The 26,071-nt window shown below is 39.2% G+C and overlaps 2 protein-coding genes across 3 annotated transcripts in view; one reads left to right on the forward strand and one right to left on the reverse strand.

Annotated features, from left to right (window-relative positions):
* Positions 1-6: 6 nt before the first annotated feature.
* Positions 7-22,438, reverse strand: LOC116848838 (NF-kappa-B inhibitor alpha-like). Its single transcript, XM_032825357.1, has 3 exons — positions 20,759-22,438; positions 11,480-11,832; positions 7-2,727 (listed from the first exon to the last, which is right to left on the reverse strand). The coding sequence occupies exons 1-3, from the start codon at positions 21,466-21,468 to the stop codon at positions 2,312-2,314; spliced, it is 1,479 nt and encodes a 492-aa protein (XP_032681248.1). The 5' UTR covers positions 21,469-22,438; the 3' UTR covers positions 7-2,311.
* A 2,925-nt stretch (positions 22,439-25,363) lies between these two features.
* Positions 25,364-26,071, forward strand: part of LOC116848845 — a 22,344-nt gene continuing 21,636 nt past the window's right edge. For both annotated transcript variants that reach the window (XM_032825370.1, XM_032825371.1), the window contains exon 1: positions 25,364-25,659. In XM_032825370.1, the coding sequence (XP_032681261.1) occupies positions 25,393-25,659 (267 nt within the window). In that variant the 5' untranslated portion in view covers positions 25,364-25,392. The remainder of the gene's footprint in view (positions 25,660-26,071) is intronic.

A 26,071-nucleotide genomic window follows, 5' to 3' on the forward strand; every position in this document is an offset into this window, starting at 1 on the left:
ATATATATATATATATATATATATATATATATATATATATATATATATATATAAATTTATGTGTATTTATATATTATATATATAAATACAAGTAAACAATAAACTATAAGTCGCACGTATAAGAATGTATTTGATTACTTCGTTTCTCCGACCTAACGAAATGTGTATGTCCGACGTGGCGACTTCGCGTCCAGCTACAAGCTACGATTTGTATAAGATAACAGTGACACTCCTCGCAAGTTTCTATTCGCATATCGAATGCATACGGATCGCATGCACTTCTCTATTTACACCACAGAACCAATTCTATAGTTCTAGCCAATTATGAGTTATTCCGTCCTCGCAATTGTCCGAGAACTTCGTCGTGTGAAGTTCTGATCGTTCGTTATCTTCCTTTCTCTCTCTATTAACTTCGATTAATTCGCATAGTCGTTCTCTTCTCATTGAGAGTTTCGTCGCTGCGACGTTCACCGCGTCTCGCCCGTTATCGAAACGTCTCAGCAACTGAGCCTCGAATTCAACACGCTCTCAAATGCTTCGCTGTTCATCAGTCGCATGCAAGAATCATCATGAAAAGGAAACACAGTAACGCGTGATACCTCGATAACGGGCTACAAATTTTGTCGTTGGACATAAAATCCTAAGAATAGTAACTATAAATTAAGCGACGAGAGAAATTTTCATTCGAGCGATATAGTCGTCGTTTAAAGGTTCTTCTCTACAACGGTCGCAATCAGTCGCAACGCTCATCGCAAAACGGTGATCGCAAAATCATCGCAACATTTGGCTCAACTTCAACCGTTGCGCCTGCGACATTTGTTTAATCAGAAGCGTCAGCAGTTGAGTCTTCACGCGCCAATAGTTGAGGACGATATAGCGTCACTTTATCATGCGTTGCGATTTATATGAGGTTTGTTTTCTATTGTTGAACCGACTACATTAGCTTGTACTAGTTCTTTTCTCCTCTAATCTTCTTCTCTCCTTTTTCCACCAAGTTTTAGCTATATATCTGTTTCTTTTTAAGTTTCGTGAATGTATATTAGTTCAACGATAAAGAACAGATCTGCGGATATGTGGATACGACGTTTCTTTTCTTGGGACTGCGACACCGACATTGCGACTGCTGTAGAAAAGCCTTAAAGTAGAATTCTTTTTTAAATAAGTTACGTCGACGAACGCACCTCAGGAAAGTTTTAACGAGTGCATGTAGCAAGATCAACGCTCATCCTGGATCCATGTTGCAGAATGGATATGGCTTTTGCGATGTACTGTCTCTGCCAAGACCTTCTTACTTGTACCACTCGAAATTCTGTATACCTTTACACATATATACTTCGAGACCACGTTGCACGCTTATCTGCCGCGAGAAGTCCTAAGGGAAAGTACAGGCTGTCTTTCAGTTCGCATCTACGCGTCGTTGCTTCGTTCGTAATCGAATATATTCGTTAGTCGCGTGTACGAGTTCGTTTCTGAGATCTTCCATTTCCACGCAATTACCGTCGATTGTTCATCGTTCGTTTCTCGATCATCTATCTTCGTCGCATAATTCGCTGCCGCTGTATTAATTCGGAAAAAAAAGAAAAAGAAGCGTATAGTTTCTGACTGCGTAACAGTAGTAATACTTGTCGATTAAAGACGCATATTTATGCGCACACCATGTATAACGCAGTGTATCGCGAAGCTGATCTCACGGAATCTCACTTTTATCTTCCCGACTGACCGCCTATTTTTAATTCATTCAACATACTGAGAGATTACACATACACATGTCAGACTCAAGATACGGCTTTGTGCTGGCGAATTATTTTTAACACCCGTCGAAGTCATCGGCAAGCGTGACTTATGACCTCTTATCTAATTCCATTTGCTTTAATTGTGCGCGTCTTCGTGTGCAATTAGCAGATTCGAAATCGTCACGAGGCAATCTTGCTCGCGACTTGTCTCGCCCTCGAGTCCGTTCACCCGAATGCAATAATTTTCTTTGGGGTTATCATAACTCCCAGGTCACGTCTTTGATACGCAATGAAATTTTGAATTGTCAACGTTTTGAATGACTTTCGCCCAAGCGGGCGAGATATCTCGTTTCGCCGGCGACGAATGCGTCGCGATAGACTTCGTGGACACTTCGCAATCCAAGATACGTCTCTGTGTGCGCATTATACATGTATAATATGTATGTTATATATTACGCCTGTTTTTTTCTCTCCTGTCTTTCTCTCCCTCTCTCTCTCTCTCTTTCTTTCTCCCGTCGGCCTTGGCTCCGATGGACCAGAAGGAAGTTTCCCGATGGACGCGGCAAGCCGAGAATGCTTCAGACCTTGACTCCGACCGCGTTCTGTACATTGACTATCGTGGGTAAGTAATTCGCCGCCGGCGACGACGCTGACGCATCCAACGTCTCCTCGTCCTCGCTCTCGGAGTCCGAGGATTCCGGCAAGGGCTGTGGCGACGCGCCGAGTCGTACCAGTTCCCGGGCGAGCTGGATGTCGTCGAAACACAGGGCCAACTGGTAGGCCGTCATGCCGGCGTATGTCTGCGCGTCCAGGCAAGGCCGGCACTCGTGCAGCATGAAGGCGACCACCGTTCGACATCCGCGTTCCACGGCGACGTGAAGGGCTGTTCTACCCGCCAGGGCCTCCCTCGACTCAAGATCAGCGCCCAGACGCAGGAGAAGGCGCACCAGGTCCACCTGTCCGTTCGCCGCGGCCACGTGTAGACACATTTCGCCTGTAATCAGAAAAAAATAACGCGATATAAGCAAATGCTGCGAAGGCAGTCGATGGTTTTGCGAGCCCGAGATGTTGCTTCATCTGACTCTCCTTCCCCTTCTCTCTCTCTCTCTCTCTCTCTCTCTCTCTCTCTCTCTCTCTCTCTCTCATCTGATTTGTATCGAATTGAATTCTAGTTTTCCGTCATCTGTCAGCGGAGAAACCTCAGCAGGGAGGTAGAACGAGTGTACGTCGGAATGATGCGCGTAGTCACATGCCTCGACGTGAGATATAGATAGAACTAGGAAGACGTGGTGAATCATTGTCGTCGGAGGTTTGGCCGGCGTCCCGCGGTCCAAACTAGGCTCGCGCCGATCAAAAGTAACTGCTAAAATTAACCGCGCCGCGTTACCAGCAATGGTAGCAGCGGGCGCATTGGCGGAATTTCGTCCGCGTCGTTGTAACGATGCGTCTGTCGAAGGTGCATCGCGTACGCGAGTCGCGCACTGTCCAATGACACGACAAATGATTTTACGTATCGAATACGCTTTCCTTGAATCTTCCGCTCCTCTATCTTCTTTCTCTCTTTGTCTCTCTTTGATTGCTCGCGTCGCGTGTTACGAGAACAGTCGAGAAGAACGGATCGATGGAGCACGGAATTCGAAAGTAACGTCACGAAGAGCGGCGATCAATCGTCAGGAAGATCGATTTTTAAGGGTGAAAGTCCGACGAAAGCCACTGACGTCGACGCCGCTGTGGGGTTTCCCGACGCGAGTCGAGGCGAGGCGAGAATATCCCGGCACGCAAATAGTTCTACCGGGTATTTTTAAGTATCAAAAACATCTGTGCTCGCTCCTCCTCGCGACGCGACGCGACGCGATGCCATGCGTCGCGTCGTGATGTAACGCACGCACCCCAGATCCAACGTTGAATGCCATCGTGTGCGTGAAATATTTTTTGCGATTATCCTTACATCTTAAGGATCCTGATTCCTCCTTTCTTCGTTGATGACATCAGAAGCGAGGAAATATATGCTCGAAACTCTTGCAAAACACGTTGAAATAAAAAGATATTTTCATAAAATTAATTAATTAAAACTCTTAATTTTGATTGAATAGATCTGTAAAGCGTCCAAAAAATTTCCTTTTGCTTCAACAAGTCAATAAGTCACTGTAAAATCAACACGACATACAATCTACCTTTTTAACTATCAGAAAAAAATGATTTTATATAATTATATACAAATTTGTCCTTATATGTATAATATGTCTTTATATATATATAATCATACACAAAAAAATAGTATAGATGGTCCACACATAAACTTGGTTGTGCCAATTGTTTTTTTCGTTTATATATCCACACAGAAAGAAATACTATCGTACAAATAAAATTAAAGTAACTGCGTATGTTTGTGGCAACCTGTGATGTCAACATTTAATTGAGTGAAACCCGTTTTCTTTTTTTTCCATACAACATTTTTTTCACATGGAGATATATAGAATTACATATGATTATATATGTGTGATATACACAGAAAAATATCCTACTGCTAAGAAAAGCGATTACTCAATTTATTTTCCTTCTTTTAAGTAATAGTTATCTTCAACAAAAGATATTTTAGTAATGTCTTAAAATATATTCGTCACAAATTTTAGAAAAGCTTATTATCTCATGTAATCAAAAAAGGAGCCTATTTTCTTCATAAGAATATTATGAAACTTTACTGAAGGAAAAACTTTATATAGTAACTAAATTTTTAACTTGATGCTTATGAGTTTATGTGTAATAGATTTACGAATATATAAATTTATGAAATATTTAAAGTAAATAATATATACTTGTAGTATGCATTTTTCTACGTATGTATATACATATGTGCGCGTGCGTTAATTTTTTTGTTCGCAGGCAATCTTTTATCATAATTTTTTTATGTTACTTTGTATGATTATTTATTGATTATTGCAGCAACAGGAAAGTGTCTGGACTATTTTACAGAGTCGTTCGAACGATTGCAAGTATCATTTTGTGAAAACATTTTTTTACTTCGACGTGTTTTACAAGAATTATGAGCGTGTATTTTTTCGCTTCTAACGTCACGAGGCAAGGTGTCTGCGGTGAGTGCCCGCAGTTCCAGATAGATTTAATATCAGGTCTCGAAAACCTGAAAATTTATTAATGTAAAATCACACGATTTACATGACGTGACTTATCGGATACACATGGCATGACGTAAAGACTCTCTTGCATATCGAATATAAAACACACGATGCTCCTCACGTGTCCAGATACTCTTCAGCGAGAGCTGTGCGCTTTCACTGTGCGACGAGGCGAACACGCGAGTATCTCGGACGAAAATCGACGTGTGCTTCGTGCACGATGCAGAATTCAAGACAAGGTTATTCTTCTCATACAGCACGCAAACTATCCAGTCAATCAAGATATGATTGTGCGTGATCTTCAACGCGACGCGGTTGAGAAATGGCTCTCCCAAAAACGACGCAACTTCGCTGGCAATTCCAGTCGATACCAACGATGACACGGATCTTCATTGCCGTTCACATATTTTCCACTACACTGAGAGAGAAATATGGTTACTTTCACCCCCAACGAAACTGTTTGGAAATTTTAACCACCAAAATAGTTAGAATAACCATCTTTCTAGTAACACTAACTATTTAAATAGTTAGAATAACCATTGTTTTAGTAAATATTATTAGAAAGATGGTTATTCTAACTATTTTTGTGGTTAAAATTACAAAAGTTACAGTTTTGCTGGTATTGCGAAAGTAATCATATTTCTCTATCAGTGTACCATCCAATATCCGTCCAATATTATCTTAAGTGTCGTTTTCTGAGCGATTATTCCATTCTAATAAGCGAAAGCCCATTCTCCGCAGGAACAACACGGACGTCGCAGCGCGATTATTTCGAATGAATCAGTCCCTTCTCGCGGCCGCGGAAGCGATACCGCGAAATTATTTCGTTACTCATCGATTCGTCGCGACGTTATCTAACGAGGGGACGAGGCGCGCGTGTTTGCAAAAACCTTGATCTCGTCAGGTCCTCGTGTCCTTCCGCGTTTTCGGTGCCGATTATTACCAATCGGTCACGATCTGGAACGGTCGGTTACGCCACAAATACGCTCCACACTACTCGCTCGTACGCGCGCGCGTTCACGTCCGTGCGTTATCCACGCCACGTCGCGAGAGCTTGCGGCGGAATACACGCCGATGACGCTATGCGGGATTTCCAAGACTTTTAAAAAGTCCGCGAACATTTTGCGACGAACGACCGCCGAAGCGATTCTCCACGTTCCACCGCAGTCTCCGTCGTCTGGAGGGAGAGAACAGGCATGCACACGTAGGGAGGGGGGGGGGGGGGGTTTAGCGCTTCCGGGCCTCCTCACTCCTCCTAATATAACAACGTGCAATTAGTATCTTATTAATAATTAAGCGAGCGAGCTCGGGAGACGTTAACATTCTGCAGCGCTTGGTTATGTGCGATCGTACGCTTCTCAGAACGATAACAAGATAAAATTGATAGGAGTTGATTGAAATTTATTTAGTGGAAATTTACCTACGATCGCAATTGTTCCTAACCCTCTGTTGCCGATATTAGTCATACGTGCCACATAGCCATAAATATCTTTTGGAAAGGCTAAAGGTACAATGATGTCAAGTCAACAGAGAAAAGAAAATGTTAGTCATTCCTGACCTACACTTCGAACAATTTAATAAAAAAGAATGCAAAATGTTTGCAACTGATATTACATTACTTTTTTTCTGTAAAAGAAATTACTAAAAATATTAAAGCGGATTAAAACTGGAAAAACAATTAAAGAAGTCGGAATGGCCTCACATTGCACACAGAAAAATACATCCTGCGTTCAAGTAAATGTTATTTGTTTCAAATATTTCATAAACTGAATATTTCATATGACCCGTAAATTTCTTATAAGTTCATTATAAGCGTCAAATTTATTCGAAATTTTGAATTCCAGTAAGTTTAACATTTCAATCAAGAATATTAAATGAAAATAAAAATCCGGTTTACTTACTATACAGAGTCAAGCCAACTTTTTCTTTGACAAAGTTTTATAATATTCGTGCAAAGAGAGTAAACTTTTTTGAGTGCATGATAATGACTTCTCTCAAATTTTTTATAAATAAATATTTTAAGGTTTTTATTAAAAGTATTTTTTGTTGAAGATGACCATTCATTCAAAAAAAGTACATTGAGTAATCGCTGTTCTTAGCGGTAGGATAATATTTATCTGTGTTTATTGCTAGCATGAGCAATTTAAAAATTTCAAATCAGAAATAATAAAATATAATAAGCAAGTTTTCGTGGCGCGCCTCTTCCCCGTTGCGTTTTGTCGAACGCGGTTGCTGCTTTTGCGAAATTGCGCGCCAGCGGGACAAAGTGAAAAAGACCCGGTAAAACCTGACGCGAGATCGGAGAGAGGGGGAGAAGAGAGGTCGACGATGGGAAAGTCTCGTGACTAAACTGCGGTCGGAGGTGCTTTCAGGAAAGCTATATTTTCCCAGAAACGTCTCTGCGGGCAAGAACGTCTGTGCACCCTTTGTGGCGCGAGGTTTACCGGAAAGTACAGAACAAAAATGTCATGACCAAAGCACGACAGAATCGATCAGTCGGCAGCTGAGTGTGAGAGCGAATATCTTCAGAAAAGCCAAAAAAAGAAAGGCAGACGCCAATCAGAACTCACACTGGTACAAAGACAGAAACTGTCGACCATCACCTGACTATCAACGCGAGTCCTGATCGGTTCCTGCATTTTTGTCTTCTGTTTTTTTTTGCCAAGGTGTGGATTCACCCCAAGAAACGAGTTTGCCGGAAAAAAAGGTTTGGTTGAATTAACCAAATATCTGGTCGAATATGAACAATCCCCAGAAATTCCGATTGAAGTAACCCGAATCCTGTTTAAGTCAACCAAAAATCTTGTTAATTTAAACAGAATTCGGGTTACTTCAATCGGAATTTCTGGATCGTTTATATTTGATCAAATATTTGGTTAATTCAACCAAATCTTTTTTTCTGTGCGAAATCGACCACACTGAGAGAAAAATATATGATATTTGGAACTATAATGGCATAGTAAAAAGATTATAGTTAGCAATATAATTTTTATAGTAAATGTTACCATAATATTTGTAATATTTACAATATTAGCATAGTATAACTGACCCGTGTAAAATTTTTACCAAGAATTATAATTATTTGAAATAAAAAATATAGTAAGGTAGCAAATATTGAATGGTAAGAGAAATTAACTATTTTATATAGTCAATACAATTGGAATATTTGGCAAATATAGGTACATGTAACTATATTCCGAAAAGGTGCTTTACCATATATATAAAGTAATAAGATGGTGACTATAAATTTGTGTTCATTCTACTATATCTTCATGTTTAGATGAACTATAAATATATGTTTGAGGCCAAAACGAACTATAATGAGATTATAGTTATTCCAACTATTTTTTTCTCTCAGTGCAGCACGTGTATCCGAAATCATAATTCAAGATTCGTATTGCTCATACAGCGGACAGGAGAGCTCTCTCGCGATCAGACGATCAGGCGAGAGAATACGAAACGCCAATGACTCGACTGTCTATCACTTGTTCCCAAATCTGGCCCGCTGCGGAAAGCCTCGATAATTACTTATCGTAATGACGCGACGCATCCCGACGTGTACCCGAAGTCGCGGTCTTATCTGCACTTATTCATGGAGTTTTTACGCGAGGTCGCGGTGTTGTGTTACGTCTTATCTGTGCGGATTTTCGTCACGGTAACGCAGGGATTCCCCGACGTGGCCACGACGTCTCGCCGACAAGTAGATCCGTATCAGTAGATCGCAATCAGGTCGCGTCATTATCAACTCTATAAATCTGAAATTGGGTAAATAGCACATTGAGAAAAAATATCTAAAAATTAACAAATTTATTTATTAGATGGGTGCCATTAACATATTTACTTAAATCAAAATTCTTTTTATTTAAACCGAGTATTGTTTATTCGGTTTGAGTAAGCAATACTTTGTTTAAGTGAAAAGAATCTTGATTTAAGGAAATATGTTAATGGTACCCACCTAATAAATATTTAATTATTAATTTTTTAATGTTTTTTTAGTGCAGGCCGCGAGATCGGAAACGGTGAGCTGTGGAATCGTTAATACGAGCCCGTCGATCCGTCATATGCGAAATCTGGTGCTCTCGAATGGCAATCGCGTTGTCACGTGACACAACGCTCTCCTTTCTTCTTCCATTAGAAAATCCATACCTTTTCTATTGTTTACATATCGTTTTCCATACCGAGCTCAAACAAATACCTAAAATCTCATTGTTTTCCTTGTCACTACACTATCAATTTCTTAAACGTATTGTCAACACAATGATATTCTTTAAGAATTCCTTAAAAATTTTACTTTTCTTTTGCTATCCTAAGAATATTTTCTTTTGATCATTTTTTGTCAAAATGATCGATTTCCCGAAGGAACTATATATCTTTCCGCGGCAACGATATATTTAAGAACACTCGAGAGCTCAGTTCCTCGTTAGTTCCTGTCCTGTTCTGATTTAGTCCCGAAGCTGTCGGTAGTTTTTAGTTCTAGTATATCTTTGCAGAACCTTGAATAAGACTCTTCCCGTACAAAAGTGTCACAGCTTATTTTAAAACCTGGATCTCAGTGTCCGTCACGTATGTAAATCATCGTTGTCTTCTCGCCTCCTCGTCCTCCACGTGCCCGCACCCGAGCTCGCGATCAAACGACGGATCCGCGGGATATCTGTCGATCGTAACGGTCGTAAAACTCTCCAATGCTGGGCGAATTCGAGTTATCTCGCAACTAAATTAACATATCCTCTTTTTTCTCTCACGATCATCGAGAAGGAATATATTCTCGACGGGACGATGGGGACTAACGCGCGCGAGCGCAGAAAAACATGTGATTCTCGATGAAATCATAGGAAACCCGTATAGGCTCCACGTGTTCATGGCCGCGGCGTATCATCATCCGCGCGGCGCGAGCCTCGCACATGACTTGTTCTATACGCGGTAAAAGCAGTTAGGATTTCCCGCCACCTCGGCCGCCTCGCTCGTCCTTTGTGTTCGCTGTCACGGACACGCGGATCGTCTTTCCTCGCGTTAGCGGCAGTTAGGTGTCGCAAACTTCCAAATAATTAGCCGTGACCGCAAGGAAAAATCGCGCAGAACTCAAGTGCTCGCGTGGGCGTAATTTTCTTTTGAAATCTGCTACTCTCGAAGCCTCGAAACTCCGATACGAACACGGAGAAATCACTAAAGATATTACTTGCCTATGTATAGTTGTCGTAACAAAATATTAATATTATTTTTTGCTTATGTATACAAGATGATTGTAGTAATTATATTACTTATATTACTTTACTATATTACTATATTACTTAAGTGACACACTAGCCTTCTTTACTACTTATCCATATGAGTTTGAGCAGTACTCTAAGGGCCGGTTTTCAATAGCAGTTTAAACTTGAATTCAAGTTTAAACTCTATTGAGTTTAAACTCACTTATGCCCGTTTCTATTTTGGTTAATTTAACCGGCTGATTATTCCGGAACGGAACTGACCAATCGCATCTATCAAGTCTGACTAAGGAAAAATATGATTGATCAATTCCATTGGAATAACCAACCGGTTAAGTTAACCAAAGTTGGTAGAAACAGCATTAGTGAGTTTAAACTCACTTGAACTCTATTCTAACAATGCGTTTGTTTTGTTTAAACAAAGTTGAAATCTAAGTTTAAACTATCATTGAAAAACCGGCCCTAAGTGTTGTAAAGTGCAACCAAACTCTATGGATCCTTCAACTATAGTATTTGTTCCACAGATCACTACAGAGAGACAGCAATATTCCTTTGGCTGTGGCAACTATGTATATGAAGATGTACTAACTGAACATTACATACAACTTTTAATGCTATATCTCTTTAATTTAAAATCACATATATTCTTTTAACCATAGAATGTAGCAACCATATTAGTTTTCTCTATGAAATATTCGAAGATCCAAGTTTCAGTTTTCGAACTTTGAAGACCTACGAATTTGTTATGGAAACGGGAAAAATGCACGAGATATAGAGCAGACCGAGACAATATCACGTACACGAAGTATGGTTTGGGGGTGGTACAACCCCAAACTTCATCTAGAAAATAAGGAAAGTTGGGCTGCACTATCTGCAACACTTTATCTCGGTCTCTTTTATTTCAATTATTCTTTAAGCGTCATCAAATACTCGTCTGAGAGACGGGGAATCTTTCCTATTCTTGCAGTCGCACCCATACCCGGATATACCACTGGCCAAAAGTTTGGAATTCTTATAAATAAACTAAGCAATAGACAGATTTTGTGAGAGAAACAGTTTTAATACTTCTTGTTCTTCCTAAAAATTACAGTTCACAGTCTAAGCAACACCAAAAAATACCAAAAGATCTACTTTTATAAAAAATCAGTAGGTGATTCCAAATCTTTGGTCGGCAGTGTTTTTTCTTGAGCGCAGGCTTGGAAACAAACGCCCCGCATGCTTCGAAGGTTCGACGAGTGATACCTTCGAAGATTAGTTTTCGAAGTTTGGGAAGAGTTGACTTCAAAGTTGTCGAACAGAAACAGCTCTAGCGCGAGATCACCACAGGATCATACATAGCGCTTCTTTGCCGATATTCGTAGAACGAATTTCCGGCCGCTGGAGCCGGTACTTAGTGAGCACTCACCGCTGTAATTACGTTGCTCCAGGTTTTGGGGTAAGGCTGGCACTTTCTGGCCAGGCATCAGCTCGTTCCTCTCCATCGGGGACAATGGGTCCGTGAGCGCCTTGGCGCAAGCGAGGTCGCCGCTGGCGCAGGCGATATGAAGGGCCGTGTTGCCGCGGAAATTCCTCATGGATGGATCTGCGCCGGCCAGGATCAGGCGTCGCACGATCGTCGGCTGATGCGTGAGCACCGCCAAGTGCAGCGGCGATTGGCAGTCGTCGTTCAAGGTGTTCAATAGACAGGGGTGCGGTGCCATCTTGATCAGGCTGAAGGTCGCCTCCACGAAGCCCTGGACGATTGCGATGTGCAATTGCCTACGGAATAAACAACTGTGTTATGCAAGAACCGGTGAAGAAGTGAACTCGCTGCGCTCTTATCAGTTTGCACTGAGAGAAAAGTGTTTAGTATTTGAAATATAATCGCTTAGTGAAAAATAGTCGGGAGAACTATTCTATTTTTGCTGTCAAGTGTTGCTATAACAGTTTTGCTGTCTGAGAAAAAATATCTGAAAAATGGGAGATATTTATTCGACGGCTACTGATATAATTGATAATTTATTTATATTAATATACGTATTTTTAAATTGAGGAAGTTTCTTCAAATGAGTAAAATATACACACATTTTCTTTTATTTTAAGTTTAGGAAGTTTCTTCAAATGAGGAAATTACATTTTCTTCAAACTATAGCTTTTCATGAAAGCAATTATTTATTTTATTCAAAAAAATAAAAAAAGAAAATTTAGATTTAAATAAATATGTTATTAATATCCATCGAGAACAATTATATTACATACAATTTGATTAATAATGATAATAAATAATTGATTTAATTAATAAAATATGAAATAAGAAATTTTCACTTCTTAGATTTTTTCTATCTCAATGCATATTGCAGTTACTATCTTTTATTAGACAATAATAAGATATAGTTGGTGCAGAAAATAATTATAATTTTAATGACAGTAATCGACTTTTTCTCTCAATGAATCAAACCCGTCGCTCGGGTCAGTCCTTGTTACAAATTAGTATTCGAATTGGTAAATTTAATATATAACAATAACAACTGGAGAGATCAGTCTTTCGCTTCGAGTGCTAAACCAATAGTTTTTCGAAGCTATATTCGATATTACGGAGCGAGAATGCCAATGTTGCAGTTATTAATAGATAAGCGACGTTGTTCACCCATTGACCTTCTTTCTTGATATCGTTATAGAAGTGTCGTTTTCGTTTGGCTTGTATTTACAAGTAAAATCAGATCACGCAATCGTCATGCCATATCGTGTCACATGTGAAAACGTAGTTCAATTTTTCGTCATTTTAATTTTTTTTGTTGTCGAGTCACGTAAAAAACGAATGATGATTCTTTGTTACGTAATTTTGGATAATTACCCACGGCAGAGATAAACAAATTCTCGAGTCGCATTTTTTTCCCGGACAGGATCTAATGTTTCGTCATTGAATATCGCATCCTACATTTTATTGAACCAACTTCTCGTGATACGAGATATAAAAAATCGAGCTTTAGTGCGAAATCATCGTGTATGAAGAAGAGTATGAATCTGAACTAAGTTAGATAGCATGCAAATGTGTGGATGTTCAATTAACGCGGTGTGTGAGTTTGGAATTTGATTTATTGATTTTAGTATATTGAATTAAGTATGGATGAAAGGGGAAGGTCAGATAGGGGAAATTATATAGGAATGAGTAGATAATGTGTAAGTGAAGGTAAAACAAGGCGTTAAATAGGAAAACAGGATTCAAGACGGGAAGAATGCATAGGTAATAAAAGTTATGGCGTCATAAGGAACGGGTAGTTAGGATAGTGTAGATAATACAGGCAAGCTTAAATTAGTACAATAATGTAAAGAGAACTGATAAAGAAAATTTAAAATTATATGAAGGAAATTTATAATAGAAGATAGAAGTACACAAAGGATGCAAGGAAGAAAAGGATATAAGAAACAAAGGAGAAAGGCTTTGTTATCGGATGGGATATGGGAGCAAAATAAAAGTATGCGGAAGAAGGATGACATAATGATTAGTGGGATAGATACTGTGTAAGTAAGAATATTGAAGTGTAGAAAGTAAGAGGAAGGTTATAGTATATGAAAAACTCCTTCTTGACGATGTGAGGAGACATATAGGAAGTGAAGAAAAAGGTAATCACTTTATGGAGCTAGTAAGAAGTATATAGAGTGAAGTAATGAAATTAACAAGATATGGAAGAAAATTGAAGGACAAAAGGATGAAGAGGAAGTAAGGAGAGCAATGAAGAGATCGGCTAGAAAGAAGAAAGATAAAGGGATAAGTGTGTACAGCTACAGGAAAGGAAAGAGTTTGGAGTATTACGTATGAGAATATGGTACTCGTTGAGTGAAATAGGAAAGTTGTAATTAAACATAGTAGATAAGAAGAAGATGTAGGTAATGTAAAGATTAAATGAAAATTAAGAAGATTGTAGAAGAGATTAAAAGGGTGATAAGGTAATGAAATAATGATATTGCAAAGATAATTGAAGAGAAGCAATGTAACTATAGGGATGTTAATAATTAGATAAGTAGAAATAAGGAATGGATTGATGCGTGTGGTTAAGGAATATAATTGTAAATCGAGGAGTCCCCTGCTTGGCTATGTAAGCTGAAGGAAAATACATTGATACTGAAGAATACTGAAGAACACGAATCTCTGCAAGGCACGCGTTCTGATTTCCGTGTCTCTTTAACACTTGATTTATGCAAGAAAGTTCAAAGCAAGACGATATGAAATATTCATCATTATCGAGTGTTCCGATTTCTCGTTTCAAGCTCACTTCGTCCGAAGTTTCCTGCATTATCGCGGTGAAATTTTCCTTTGCATCGTGACGCGAGTGAACGACACGTCTCCCTCGTGAAATTCCAACGCGCGTCATTGTGTACAATTTACCGTTTTTGTTCCGCTGAATCCACCAAAGGCGATCCTTATCAAGGATGAAACTCGTTTCATTGAACCGGTCAACGAGCTCCGCTAAGCGCCACACGCTCGGAACGCGTGTATGTGTGCATGTATTATAACCCACGCTATTTAAGCGAACATCAACGTCGACGTGACGCATAACGATATTCGCTTGAATCAACGTACTTGTGTCGCGCTCGTGAAGAAAAAAAGAGGAAGAAAAAAAAGGTGCTACTCGCGATAATGAGACGAGATTAGAGATGACTATTCGAGCCCAGTTTTGCATTCGTCGATGCGGAGACATTTTGCACGGCAAATTCCCAAGATTTCAAGAGGCGAATCAATTTGCACGAAACCTCGCAGAATCAAAACCTGCACGTTTTGCCGCCGTAACGAAACGAGAAGACACTTTCGTCGAAGAAGTCTCGCGTGCGATTCCGTCGCATTTCCGACTGTCCCTTCCAGCTTTAAAAACGAGCGTTCAAAGCATTTCAGCGCCGCTGAGTACGGACTTGTACGATGTCTCTGGATATTGTCTCGAAGGATTGCATATTCGTGGCATTTTGGGGTCTCGATCAGCTGACATTCGTTCGCCGACGATCTCGCGAGGAGAATTTCCATCTCTTTCTCCGACGTCACAAGCGAGAATTACAGTCCACTCCTAATTAAATACATCGCGTGGTATTCCCGATGAGGATCGCGCGCAATTAGCAGCCGCGTGTGTATACGCTGTACGGCCGACATTCCGACCCTGGACCCGTTGACCGCGTGATCGCGAGAGTGTTGCCAACGAGACGCCGCTATCGTCACGACCGCGTTAACACGAGTTAACGGATTGTCGACTTATTCTAACGGCCTATCCTGCAGCTTCCTAACAATGACACCTGTGTCATGTCGCGTCGGGCAGATATATCGTATTGACGCACCGGGTGTCCCACAATTTGCGATCTGAATCTTAAGCGATAGCTTCACTCTAGAAAGGTGCACTCTAAACTTCTTCGGGTGAGACTTCGCTCTAAAGTAGTGAAAATTATGCCAGTCGAAGTTAGAGCAAGAACTTCACTCCAAACGAATGAAAAGATTGCTCGCTTGGAATGAGTTCTCACTCGTTTGTAGTGAAATTCTCGCTCCAACTTCGACTGGCGCAATTTTCACTACCAGAGCTGCGTTCCAAAACTCTACTCGACGAGTAGAGTAGCATTTAATTGACCAATAAGAACAAAGATAACTAGGATTTCTTTATCATGATTGGTCAATTAAATGTACTCTACCCACCGAGTTGAATTTTGGAACGCAGCTCTTGGAGTGAAGTCTCACTCCAAGAAATTTAGAGCGTAGCGAATAAGCAACTCACTCATATTGAAAAGCCTTCAATCTAGAAAAGTAGCGATAACCTATGACATCATTCAGATAAGAGTAATTCGTGCAAATAATATTTCACCGCAAAGAAGCAGTATTTATTTTAGTGGGTGATAACGTAAGTACCAGAGTTTAATAAAGTTTTTTGTTTTAGGACGTCCGAAACAATAGGATGTATTGAGGAATTTTTTTCTAGAGAAACTCTGCAACGTATTGGCTTATAACTTGGCACATTTGTTATATAAATATTAAGAAGTTTTAAAAATATTATAGAGCTGTTTAGGAAAAAAAAAAAATTTCATATTTAAAATTTTGAATATATATTTTTTCCAAATCCGTGTTTTCAACATTGGCGTGCAAGATTACTTGATTAATTAAAAATTTTTCACGTCATTAATGAATATATATCGAGAGCATACACTTCAGGTGTATTTCCTGAAATTGTAATATTTAACATTTTTCCGTTATGTGTAAAATTATTTTTTCCAGTGAGAAAAACATGACTTTCGCTTTACGCCGACATCATTCTGTTAGTTTCCAATCGTAAAATCCGAGACATATGCCCTCAATATACATGCATTAAAGATATATGGAAAGTTTGAGGTCAATCATGTTAACGTAGTTCATAAAGTCAGTTCATTAAGTCAATGCGTTTTTCTCGATATCATGATTTCAATATCGAGAAAAATTTAAGATTTAAAATTTTAGGTACGATATTTTCGATATTTTATATTTTTAATATTTATTATATTTTTAATATTTTCTTATACTTTTGTATAATAAATGTAAGGTAAATGTCCCTATTTGCGACCATGACCCTATTTGTGACCATTCACGGATTTTTATTAAATTAATTAGTTTTAAGAAAGTTTTAAGTAATTCATCTTCGAAAAGAATAGGCGGTCATTAATAGGGCCAAATTTCAATCAGGCGGTCACTAATACGTGCATTTACATACTTTGCAATTTCTCTTTTGATATTTATCAGATTTATATTTAAAACCTGAGTAAAACATATTTTTCGATACAAAAATGATTAATCTTGAATTCTGTATAATCGTTTTTTGATTTTCATCATATTTGGCGATTAGTGGACCACGGTTTGATATATGATTTCAGTGATATTTAACTAATAAATACTCATGAAAATGTGAAATAAGGCGCTCGTGTCGCTATCAGTGACAGATCGAGTGCATGTTTGTCGTCACGTTAGTAGATGTGGCGTTTGTCACGGTGCAATCACAGTTTTATTACGTCGTTGAAAGTAAATATTGAAGAATAATTTTGTGCAAAAGTTTCAACGAATGATTAATAAGTATTGTGTTATGTGTATATTCTGAAAAAGGTTGGTAGTTTTGAGTATATAAGCGAACGTTACAAATACGTATAGGAAAACACGCATGTCTCCATTAGTGACCGCCTCAAGAAAACTAGAGATAACAGCAAATTTCACTGCTTTCTTAAAAAAAAGCACAATTAATCTATCTCCATACGTTTCTAGACGGGTGTGAGTTACATTTGTACGAGTAAACGGAAAAATATTCGATGCAAACTCGAGGGAAAACCAGCGACAATGCTATTACTTTAGGTTAGGTCACTAACTGGGCCACTAATCGTGTTTTGTACTGATTTGTGTCTATGGCTTCAAATTACTTATTTGTTCAATTATTGAGCGATTTCTTTATCAAATATAATACAATATTTTATTCTAATGAGGTTACTTGACCATTCATGGCTAAATAGAAAATAATAGAAAACAATGTTCATCGAATCTGATCAGGTTGGAGTAGTCAGCTTCTTCTTTTTTCAAGATTTAATCAAATTAAGCCTTAACAAAGTATCAATTAGATAGTTGTAAGCCATACTGATTTGATTCTAAGGGATGAAAATTGACTTAATCCCGTGTTGTCTATCTAATTTGATTTTGAAAGGAATTTATCTTTCAGTTCGTATTTTAAATTTTAAGGAGGCCATTCCAGTATTCCAAATACCAAAGACTCTAATTCTACGGATCAAATTATTGACATTCTTGTCATTAGTGACTCAAATCAGAGTCTTGACCCTAACAGTCAAACTTCAACTCAAAGTGAAACTTGTGCCTTAAACTCTCGATGTTGCATTCGATCGAATAAATAATTCAATGTATCAAGGCATGGAAGGACAGAAAAACATTTTACCGCTACAGAATTCTGCAGATAATTCGACGGACGAATCACTCTTTCAAGAGTATCCCAATCTTCAACATGCAGATGAATCGATTGACGCCAAAGCAAATGAGGACCCAAATAATCTTTCACAGATCATAGTGGAAAACGAAATGATCCCTATAAGACCCTCACAACCCAATACTGATGAGGATACAACAATGAACGAGTAAATTTTACACATTTTTCAGCACAATTATTTTCAATTGTTAAATTCAATCGATACAATAAAATCGTTCTACTTTTTCAGAACATCCGATGTTAATATCAATGCCACTATGTGCAACTTAGATACGTAACCAGTTTCAATGTCTACTATCGTCAATGACAATGGTAGATACAAATACATGTTAAGTGATATTTCATTAAAAAATTGAATATGATTTGTCTAATCTCTATTATCTCTCAGATAGCTTGGACATTCCTTCTGATATCCCAGATGTTTGCAAAAAGACTATATTTTGGCCCCGTAAAAACGATTTAACAGTGAAAAAACGTGCTCTAAAAGTCAAAGTGCCTTCAGTTGCCACTTCGTTGGTCTGGCAAAAATATCACCGAGCGAAAGAAACGGAGAAAAGTTTACGTTTAATTGGGATCAAAAACAGAAAAAGAAAACGTCAAGAAACGGTAGAGAAAAAAAAGCAAGCAATAGAGGAGAAGAAAAGACAAAAATCGTTGCAACAAGCCGAAAAAGCCATCCAAAAAAATAATAAATCAAGCAGGAGAAATAGACGTGGGAAATAACATGCATAATATTTTATTTCATAAGAAATAAAACATGATTTCTGTGATATTCTATTTAAGATTACTACAAATGAAAGATAATTTCTTGTTCTTTATTTATGAATATTACAAATAAAATATTTATATGAAAATATAGCTTAATAATTCTTTTTATTATTGATGTTACATTCTTCTCTAATTTCAGTTTCTAAGTAACAAGAAAATTAATCTGCCGGTCGCTAAATCGTACATTCGATGTGATGCGCATCGGTCACTAACCGGGATAGACGGCGGTCATTAATAGGGCCAAATTTCAATCAGGCGGTCACTAATACGTGCATTTACATACTTTGCAATTTCTCTTTTGATATTTATCAGATTTATATTTAAAACCTGAGTAAAACATATTTTTCGATACAAAAATGATTAATCTTGAATTCTGTATAATCGTTTTTTGATTTTAATCACTCTACAATACTTTTCTTTCTTATTAACTCATGCGATTATCTTACATGGTCACAAATAGGGACATTTACCTTATACAGTTATAAATCGATATTTTGCTGAGTTTTTCTAGGAAAAATTCCTGAATGTAGCCTAATTTTTTTTTATGTCTGAAGATAAGAAACTAATACTAGAATGTTTAATGAAATTTTGATTCCTTTAAGATCCTCTTTTTAGCGCTATTTCTGTTTCTCGTGATTTAGAGAAAAAATTTCTCGCAACTTTTAATTATTTTTAAAGTAAAACGCGTTGAGAGAGTAACGGAAGAGATCGATGATATTGTAATGAATTATTTTATTACTCAAAGACAGTTATTTTGATTCTTTATTTAATTGCCAGTGTTATAATGACAATATACAGACTATTATTTAAATAGTTTTAGTTTTTTAACTTCGATTAAGTTCATATTTTATATTCTGTGTCCATTTACCAGTTCTTTGTATACGGAGAAAATATTGTAGGGAAACCATCAAATTTTTGTAATCTTGGGCGATAAAGAATTATGACTGAAATTATTATACATTTGTTTGAAAAAATTATGCACGTTTAATTTTTTACTATAAAATTATTGTAATTACTTGAATGTTTTTTATATCGTATATTAGCTAGAATGTCAAATTCACTATTTTTATAGTAATTTATATTACAATTTTAGTACAGTTCAGAATTTCATAAAAAAGCATTATAAAAAAATATAATTTTAACTTAATTTTTAATAATATTTTCTCCACGTATTAATTATAGAGGGAAGATAATAATTAAATAATAAATAAACAATAATTATGATGCATTTTGCACTGTAGGGAATTAAAAGTTTGGAGAAATTATGAAAATTATTGTGATTTGTTTACAAGACATAAAATATATCCATATATGTCCGTATTTTGTAAATTATGTTCTTGGCATCAAGTCATTTATTGATATGAAAGTGATAAAGAAGGGGTGGATAGAGAGTTTTTAAATATCAAAATCGTAAGATGCCCAAGTGACTCTTTCTGACATATAAAGAAGTCGTTTTCAGACGTTCCAACTTTAAGATCTTCCAGTATGAATAAAAGTTATACCATTTACCTAGGATTAAGATGGCAATTTTCTAGCAACTTCCAAGACTCGAGAGAATCAAAGTTTAGGACGGGAGATTTTTGCATAAAGCATAAAGAAATAAATCAGATTTCTATCCTCCAGATACAAATAAAGAGCTCTGATTAGTTTATTCCTTACTTATACTTTATACAAAAGATTCCTGCCCTTAAACTGGATCTGCAATGTGTTTTTTTGCTTCCTATTTCTTTCTCTTCATCTCTTTCTTTCTGACTTGAGTCAGAAAACCTTAAGTCTAATTGGTTTCCTATAATAAGCCATTAACCATAAGCAAATTGACCAACCACAGTCGATTATTTTCAAAAATAATTGTAGAAGGCCCAGAAAAAGATAGGGAACCAGAAACAGGAAGCAAAGAGTACATTGCAGGTTAATTAAGTTTTAGAGTTGAGAATTAGAGCACGTGTAGGAGCACTCACGTGTCCCCGTCGTCATCCTGCGTGTAGTAGAGCTGCCAGGGCTCTTCGTTGCTGGTCGCGCGTTGTTCCTGCGCGACGATGACGTTGTCGTTGCCGTAGCTGCGGTCTCGCAGTTGCTGCTGCTGCGGTGGCTCGACGTCAACGTCGCTGCGGATGTCATAGTCCGAGGACGGGTCTGGCCGCACCGGGACCAACTCGATGTTCGGCTCGAGGTTCGATTTCGCCGGAAGTGCGCCGCGGCCAGCGCGGCTGCCAGTCAACGAGTTTAAGGCGACCTGCTTGAGGGAGAGCTGGCTGAGGCTCTCGCTGAGGCCGAGGTCGACGACGAGGCCGCTATCGACCCTCATTGGCTCCGCTATCGTAGTCGCGGCCGAAGACGACGACGAAGACACCGTCGCCGGCGTTGTTGCACTTGCTCGCCGCTGCTGCTCTCTCTTCTCGATCTCTCCCCTCGGCCTGTCCTCCGGCCCCTCCCCCTCGCGACTGTCCAGTGACGGCAGCTGCAGCCCCGAGTCGCAGATTTCGCCGCTGGTCTGCAGATTGCCGCTCGACAAGAACCCGGAGTCGACGTTGATGCTGTTGGCCGTCGTCGTCGACTTGTCGTTGCCGTTGCCGTCGCGTTGCCACCGCTTCTCGTCCTCCCTAGTCGTCGACACCGGAACGTACTCTTCCTCCATTTGCTGAGTGCTCCGTTTCGAGGGATGCCACATTTTTTTCCGCCGAGTGCCCGATGATGATGATGATGATGATGATGTCGCTCTACTGTTCTTTCTTTCGCGCGGCCAGATCACCCGTCGCGACGCCCAGCGTCGCAGCAGTGACGAAACGACGCGAGCGTTTCGGTGCTGTCACTGTGTTATGCACAGCGCGACGTAACGCTCGAAAATACGATCTAAATTGATGTCCAGGAAGCTCTGCGTATACACGCGCCGACAATTTACTCTTCTCTCTCTTTCTTCTTCTCTATCTCGTCCACTACTTCCGATCACACGTTTGATTTGTCTCACGTCGCGTTACTCCGGCAGTTTCACGCACGTTCATCGATTGTCAAGATACTCGGCCAGTGGCTCTCCGTTACGCGTGTGATCGCGACGTATCCTCGATCGCGTTCGCCGTTCCCAGTGACTACGGGGAAGGAACCCGCGCTCGGTCGACTGTCTGGGTGCACACAGTCGGGTCGTCTGACTCCGACGTTTTTTCCCGTCCGTTCGTTCGCTCGCTCGCTCGCTTTAACGACGCGTATATCCGGCGGCCGTCAGTCTGTCCATTCGTGTGATTCCCTTCTTTCTCCGCCGCGGAACAGCTGTGTGGTCGACTCTCTACTCGCCTATCTATCTCCGCTGTCTCTCTCTTCGCCGCTCCGTGTTCCTCGCATGTCTCGCCCGCGAGCCGTTTCTCTCCCACTGCTCGTTCCGCTCGTTCACTGCACTGCACGAGGATCACTCCTTCGGTGATCGGCTCGACTGTGATGAGCGAACGTGATGGGAAACACACGACGGAAGATGGCTTCGTTTCGTGACAACGTTCGCAATGACGTTCGCGGCTCGTGGTGTTTTTATGCGCGCCGCGTTAATGGCATGCGCGAACGAACCTGCCGCTTGCGTTTCTCGGGACGAACTGAAGCGAGCGGCGAGCGGCGGCAGCGACGATGGCGGAGGGCGCGCCGCCGTGCGCCTGCGCAGGCGGGATTTCTGACGGCGGCTCGCACGAGCGCGATCACGCACGCATACACACGGCGGCGCGAGAGCGCGGCCAGGCAAAAGTGGGAAAACCCATCGACCTCGGGCAGGGCCAGCTAACTACGTACAACTACATACAACATAGCTGTACGACTGCATACGGCCGTGGTTGATATACGACGACGACACACGGCGACGCGACGCGTTGCACAGATAAGGCGCGATTTCGAGGTCGCGAAGGAAACCTCCTGTTCGGCCGACCGCGAGTTCTTCGATCTCGCGTCGTTCGGCGGGTTATGTGCATGATTGAAGGATTAATAAGATACTTGAAGAAATCAGATATGACCGAACGTTCAAACACTCAATGGAAACGTTCGATAGTGGAAATGTATGCTGCGCTATATATTCTTTCTTCCTCTGTTTGCCAGTGTATTTTATTTTCAACGGAACTTCACCACGCATGAACGAGCTATGATGGAAAACAGCACGATGGGACATGCCATTAGAGACGCAAAAAAAAGAACGCGAAGAAAAATTCCGTTTTCCTTCGTTTATCACAAAGCCTACAAGAAGAAAATATTGTAGCAAATATTACATCTCATTTTACAATGTTCCTGTAAAGCTGGATTATACTGACATATATATTGCAGTGTACATTGCTATAGAAATAGTAAAAATGTTATACAGTTTGCCGAATATATGATATAAAAAGAATATTCAATTGATTTTTTTAGTAAAAGGTCAGAAGGGCGTCTAACGTTTTTAAACAAATATACACTAATTTCGGTTATAATTTCTGTATGATCCAAGATTAAATATTTTTATTGTAATTTTCGTTAAAATATTTTTAAACAAATATACAATACGTTTTTAAACAAATGTACAATAATTTTGGTTATAATTTCTGTATGATCCAAGATTAAATACTTTTATTGTAATTTTCGTTAAAATATTTTTAAACAAATATACAATAATTTCGGTTATAATTTCTGTATGATCCAAGATTAAATAATTTTATTGTAATTTTCGTTAAAATATTTTTAAACAAATATACAATACGTTTTTAAACAAATATACAATAATTTCGGTTATAATTTCTGTATGATTCAAGATTAAATAATTTTATTGTAATTTTCGTTAAAATATTTTTTTCGTGCATATAATGAGTTATGTCCGTATTAGACTACCGATTGAGGGTTGCAATTAAACCATGTAACAGAACTAAGATTTGGATTACCTGATTGTAACCCTCATAATAATAGTCAATCTGTTTTAGACAGAGTTACTCCGAGCTTTCGCGAACTTTCATTGGAAAGGCTTGCGTCCCGATGTGAAATCCCCGCGACATTTTTTTCTGAAGAGGGATACACGCGCAGGAAATAGCGTAAGCTTCACCGGAATGTCACTAATATATAAGCTCTTGCGTAACAGTATTTTCCACGCGGGAATATGTCATTGTCGGTCTTTCTTTCATAGTAATTTCGCGCGAGTAAGCGCTGCTATCGCGTTGTCCCGATTACGTAGCACGATAGACAGATGCTTGCGTGCGTGCGTGCGTGCGTGCGTGCGTGCGTGCGTGCGTGCGTGCGTGCGCGTGCACACATGTGAGGATCTTATCGGCAAGTATAATTGCCGCAGGGAAGTATCACTTAATGACGGAATTTTTTTAAATGCTTATTTAAAGCGTCGCAAGCATACACAGTGTCCCAAATCTATCGAATTGACTTTCATCCGCATTCCCAAAAATATTCCTCATTTCGCGTCGCTTGTGACTTGAAAGCTACTTGCTGCTTGAAGTGTATCTCTTGGAAGAAGACACTTGGTCTGTTATTCAATATCGTGAGATGCTTTTCTTCACTATCTTGATTCTTGAGTCATTTTCTTTTTTTTATTTAGCTTGACGATCGCGGCGATATCGGCACCGTTATCTGCTCGCGGTCGATTTGTGAAATCCCCAAGTTGTACAAGAGTTGTCCAGTGAGGACCGCAAGCCAGATAGCATTCGGGTCGTATTTCACAAAGCTTATCATTTTAGATAGTTGCTGGAGATAAACGAGAAATTCTGTTTGGAGATGGGGAAATTACAGACGCGCCTTCGTCACGTAGGACACTCGGCGTTAGTGGCCGTCTATTATATATGGAGTAAGCTTGGCGTGAATTGGAGTAAGAAACAAGAATAATTTATCTCTTTTATGCCTATACTCTGGCTCCTTTACACCGGAAATATTTCTTTTAATCTTTTTCAAGAGAAATACTTTCGGTGAAAAGGAGTTAGAGTATAGGTATAAGCGAAATAAATGATTTTTATCTCTTACTCAAACTTACCCCTGTGATGGAAATATTTTACTGAAATTTAAAGATATAAGAAGGACAAAGGAGTCAAAGTGCTGATATTATGCGCTAGAATTTAATAACAAAAAATCAATTACAATATGAAACATTTCGACCGTAATATGCGGTCCTTTTCAGTCAACGCAAAGGAATGTTCGCCGAGAAGTTCTATAGTGTATCAATATGTAAAATTATGTTGGCTGTTGTCACAATTTTAACGTCTCTATGTTCGTCAGTCGGTAGATTAATTAAAATTCATTAAAATTCGGTAAAAATCGTAAAATTTTTTTATTGTTATATAACAATAAAATTAATTTTCTGAATTTTAAAAAATCTTAAAAAAATTTTTTCTGAATTTTAATAAATTTTAATTAATCTTAAAGAATTCTAATGAATTTTAATGAAATTGAATTGTGGAATCTTAAAGAATTCTAATGAATTTTAATGAATTGAATTGGTGTCAATTGAGAGAGATTTTCAGTAAATACTTCAATAAAATATTTCCATCAGAGACGCCAAGCTCACTCCGTATATAATATAAATGGTTACTTATAGTTTTCTCCTTTCATGATATTTCCTACGTGGCAGATTCTGGACGCTTCTGCACACGCTGCACGTGAAGATATGCTTCAATGTTCGTCGCTCTCATGGCTGCACAGTGGTCGGATTACTTTCTTCATGCTCCGTTGGCAAGTACGACGAACTCACCGGAAATTCCAGACGGCATTTCCTATCGGCCAAGGCACCGGCAGTATCACGATAGTTTATCATGTGTACCGGGAGAATCGATCACCGAATGTCTGCGACCTCGATATGTTTCACAAAGAACTCTCTCCGCACGGACAGAAACTCCATGTGGGTTTTCCCGTCGCGATTGAGGTCGCGCCGCCGGTAAGACAATAAAGTAAACGCTCTCTTCGTTTAGTCTCGCGATCCACCGACACATGTAAACACGCGCTCTCTTCCTCATTCGGGAATTCTCAATGTGTCTCTTCGACTCTTCTTACATTTTGTCGGCGCATGTTGTCCAGTGATTTCAACGAAGACACATTGGTTTTTTCCGGTCTAGTTACTTCGAGGCATACGTTTGCTATATGTCACGTCGCTGGAATTTCTCACGTTTTCTGAACGCGCATATATTATATTGAACATTTACGAGAGATGTATAATGCCGTGGCACATTTCAGAAGCATGAACACAATTTTTTTATTAACTAATTGTTGAAAAATAAGATGAAACTCTCTTTCATTAAATCTCTCTCTCTCTCTCTCTCTCTCTCTCTCTCTCTCTCTCTCTCTCTCTC

The sequence above is a fragment of the Odontomachus brunneus genome, unplaced genomic scaffold (genome assembly GCF_010583005.1).
Source record: "Odontomachus brunneus isolate Ranch 3 - 2012 unplaced genomic scaffold, Obru_v1 Obru_scaffold_101, whole genome shotgun sequence".
In the NCBI taxonomy this organism is placed as follows: Eukaryota; Metazoa; Arthropoda; class Insecta; order Hymenoptera; family Formicidae; genus Odontomachus; species Odontomachus brunneus.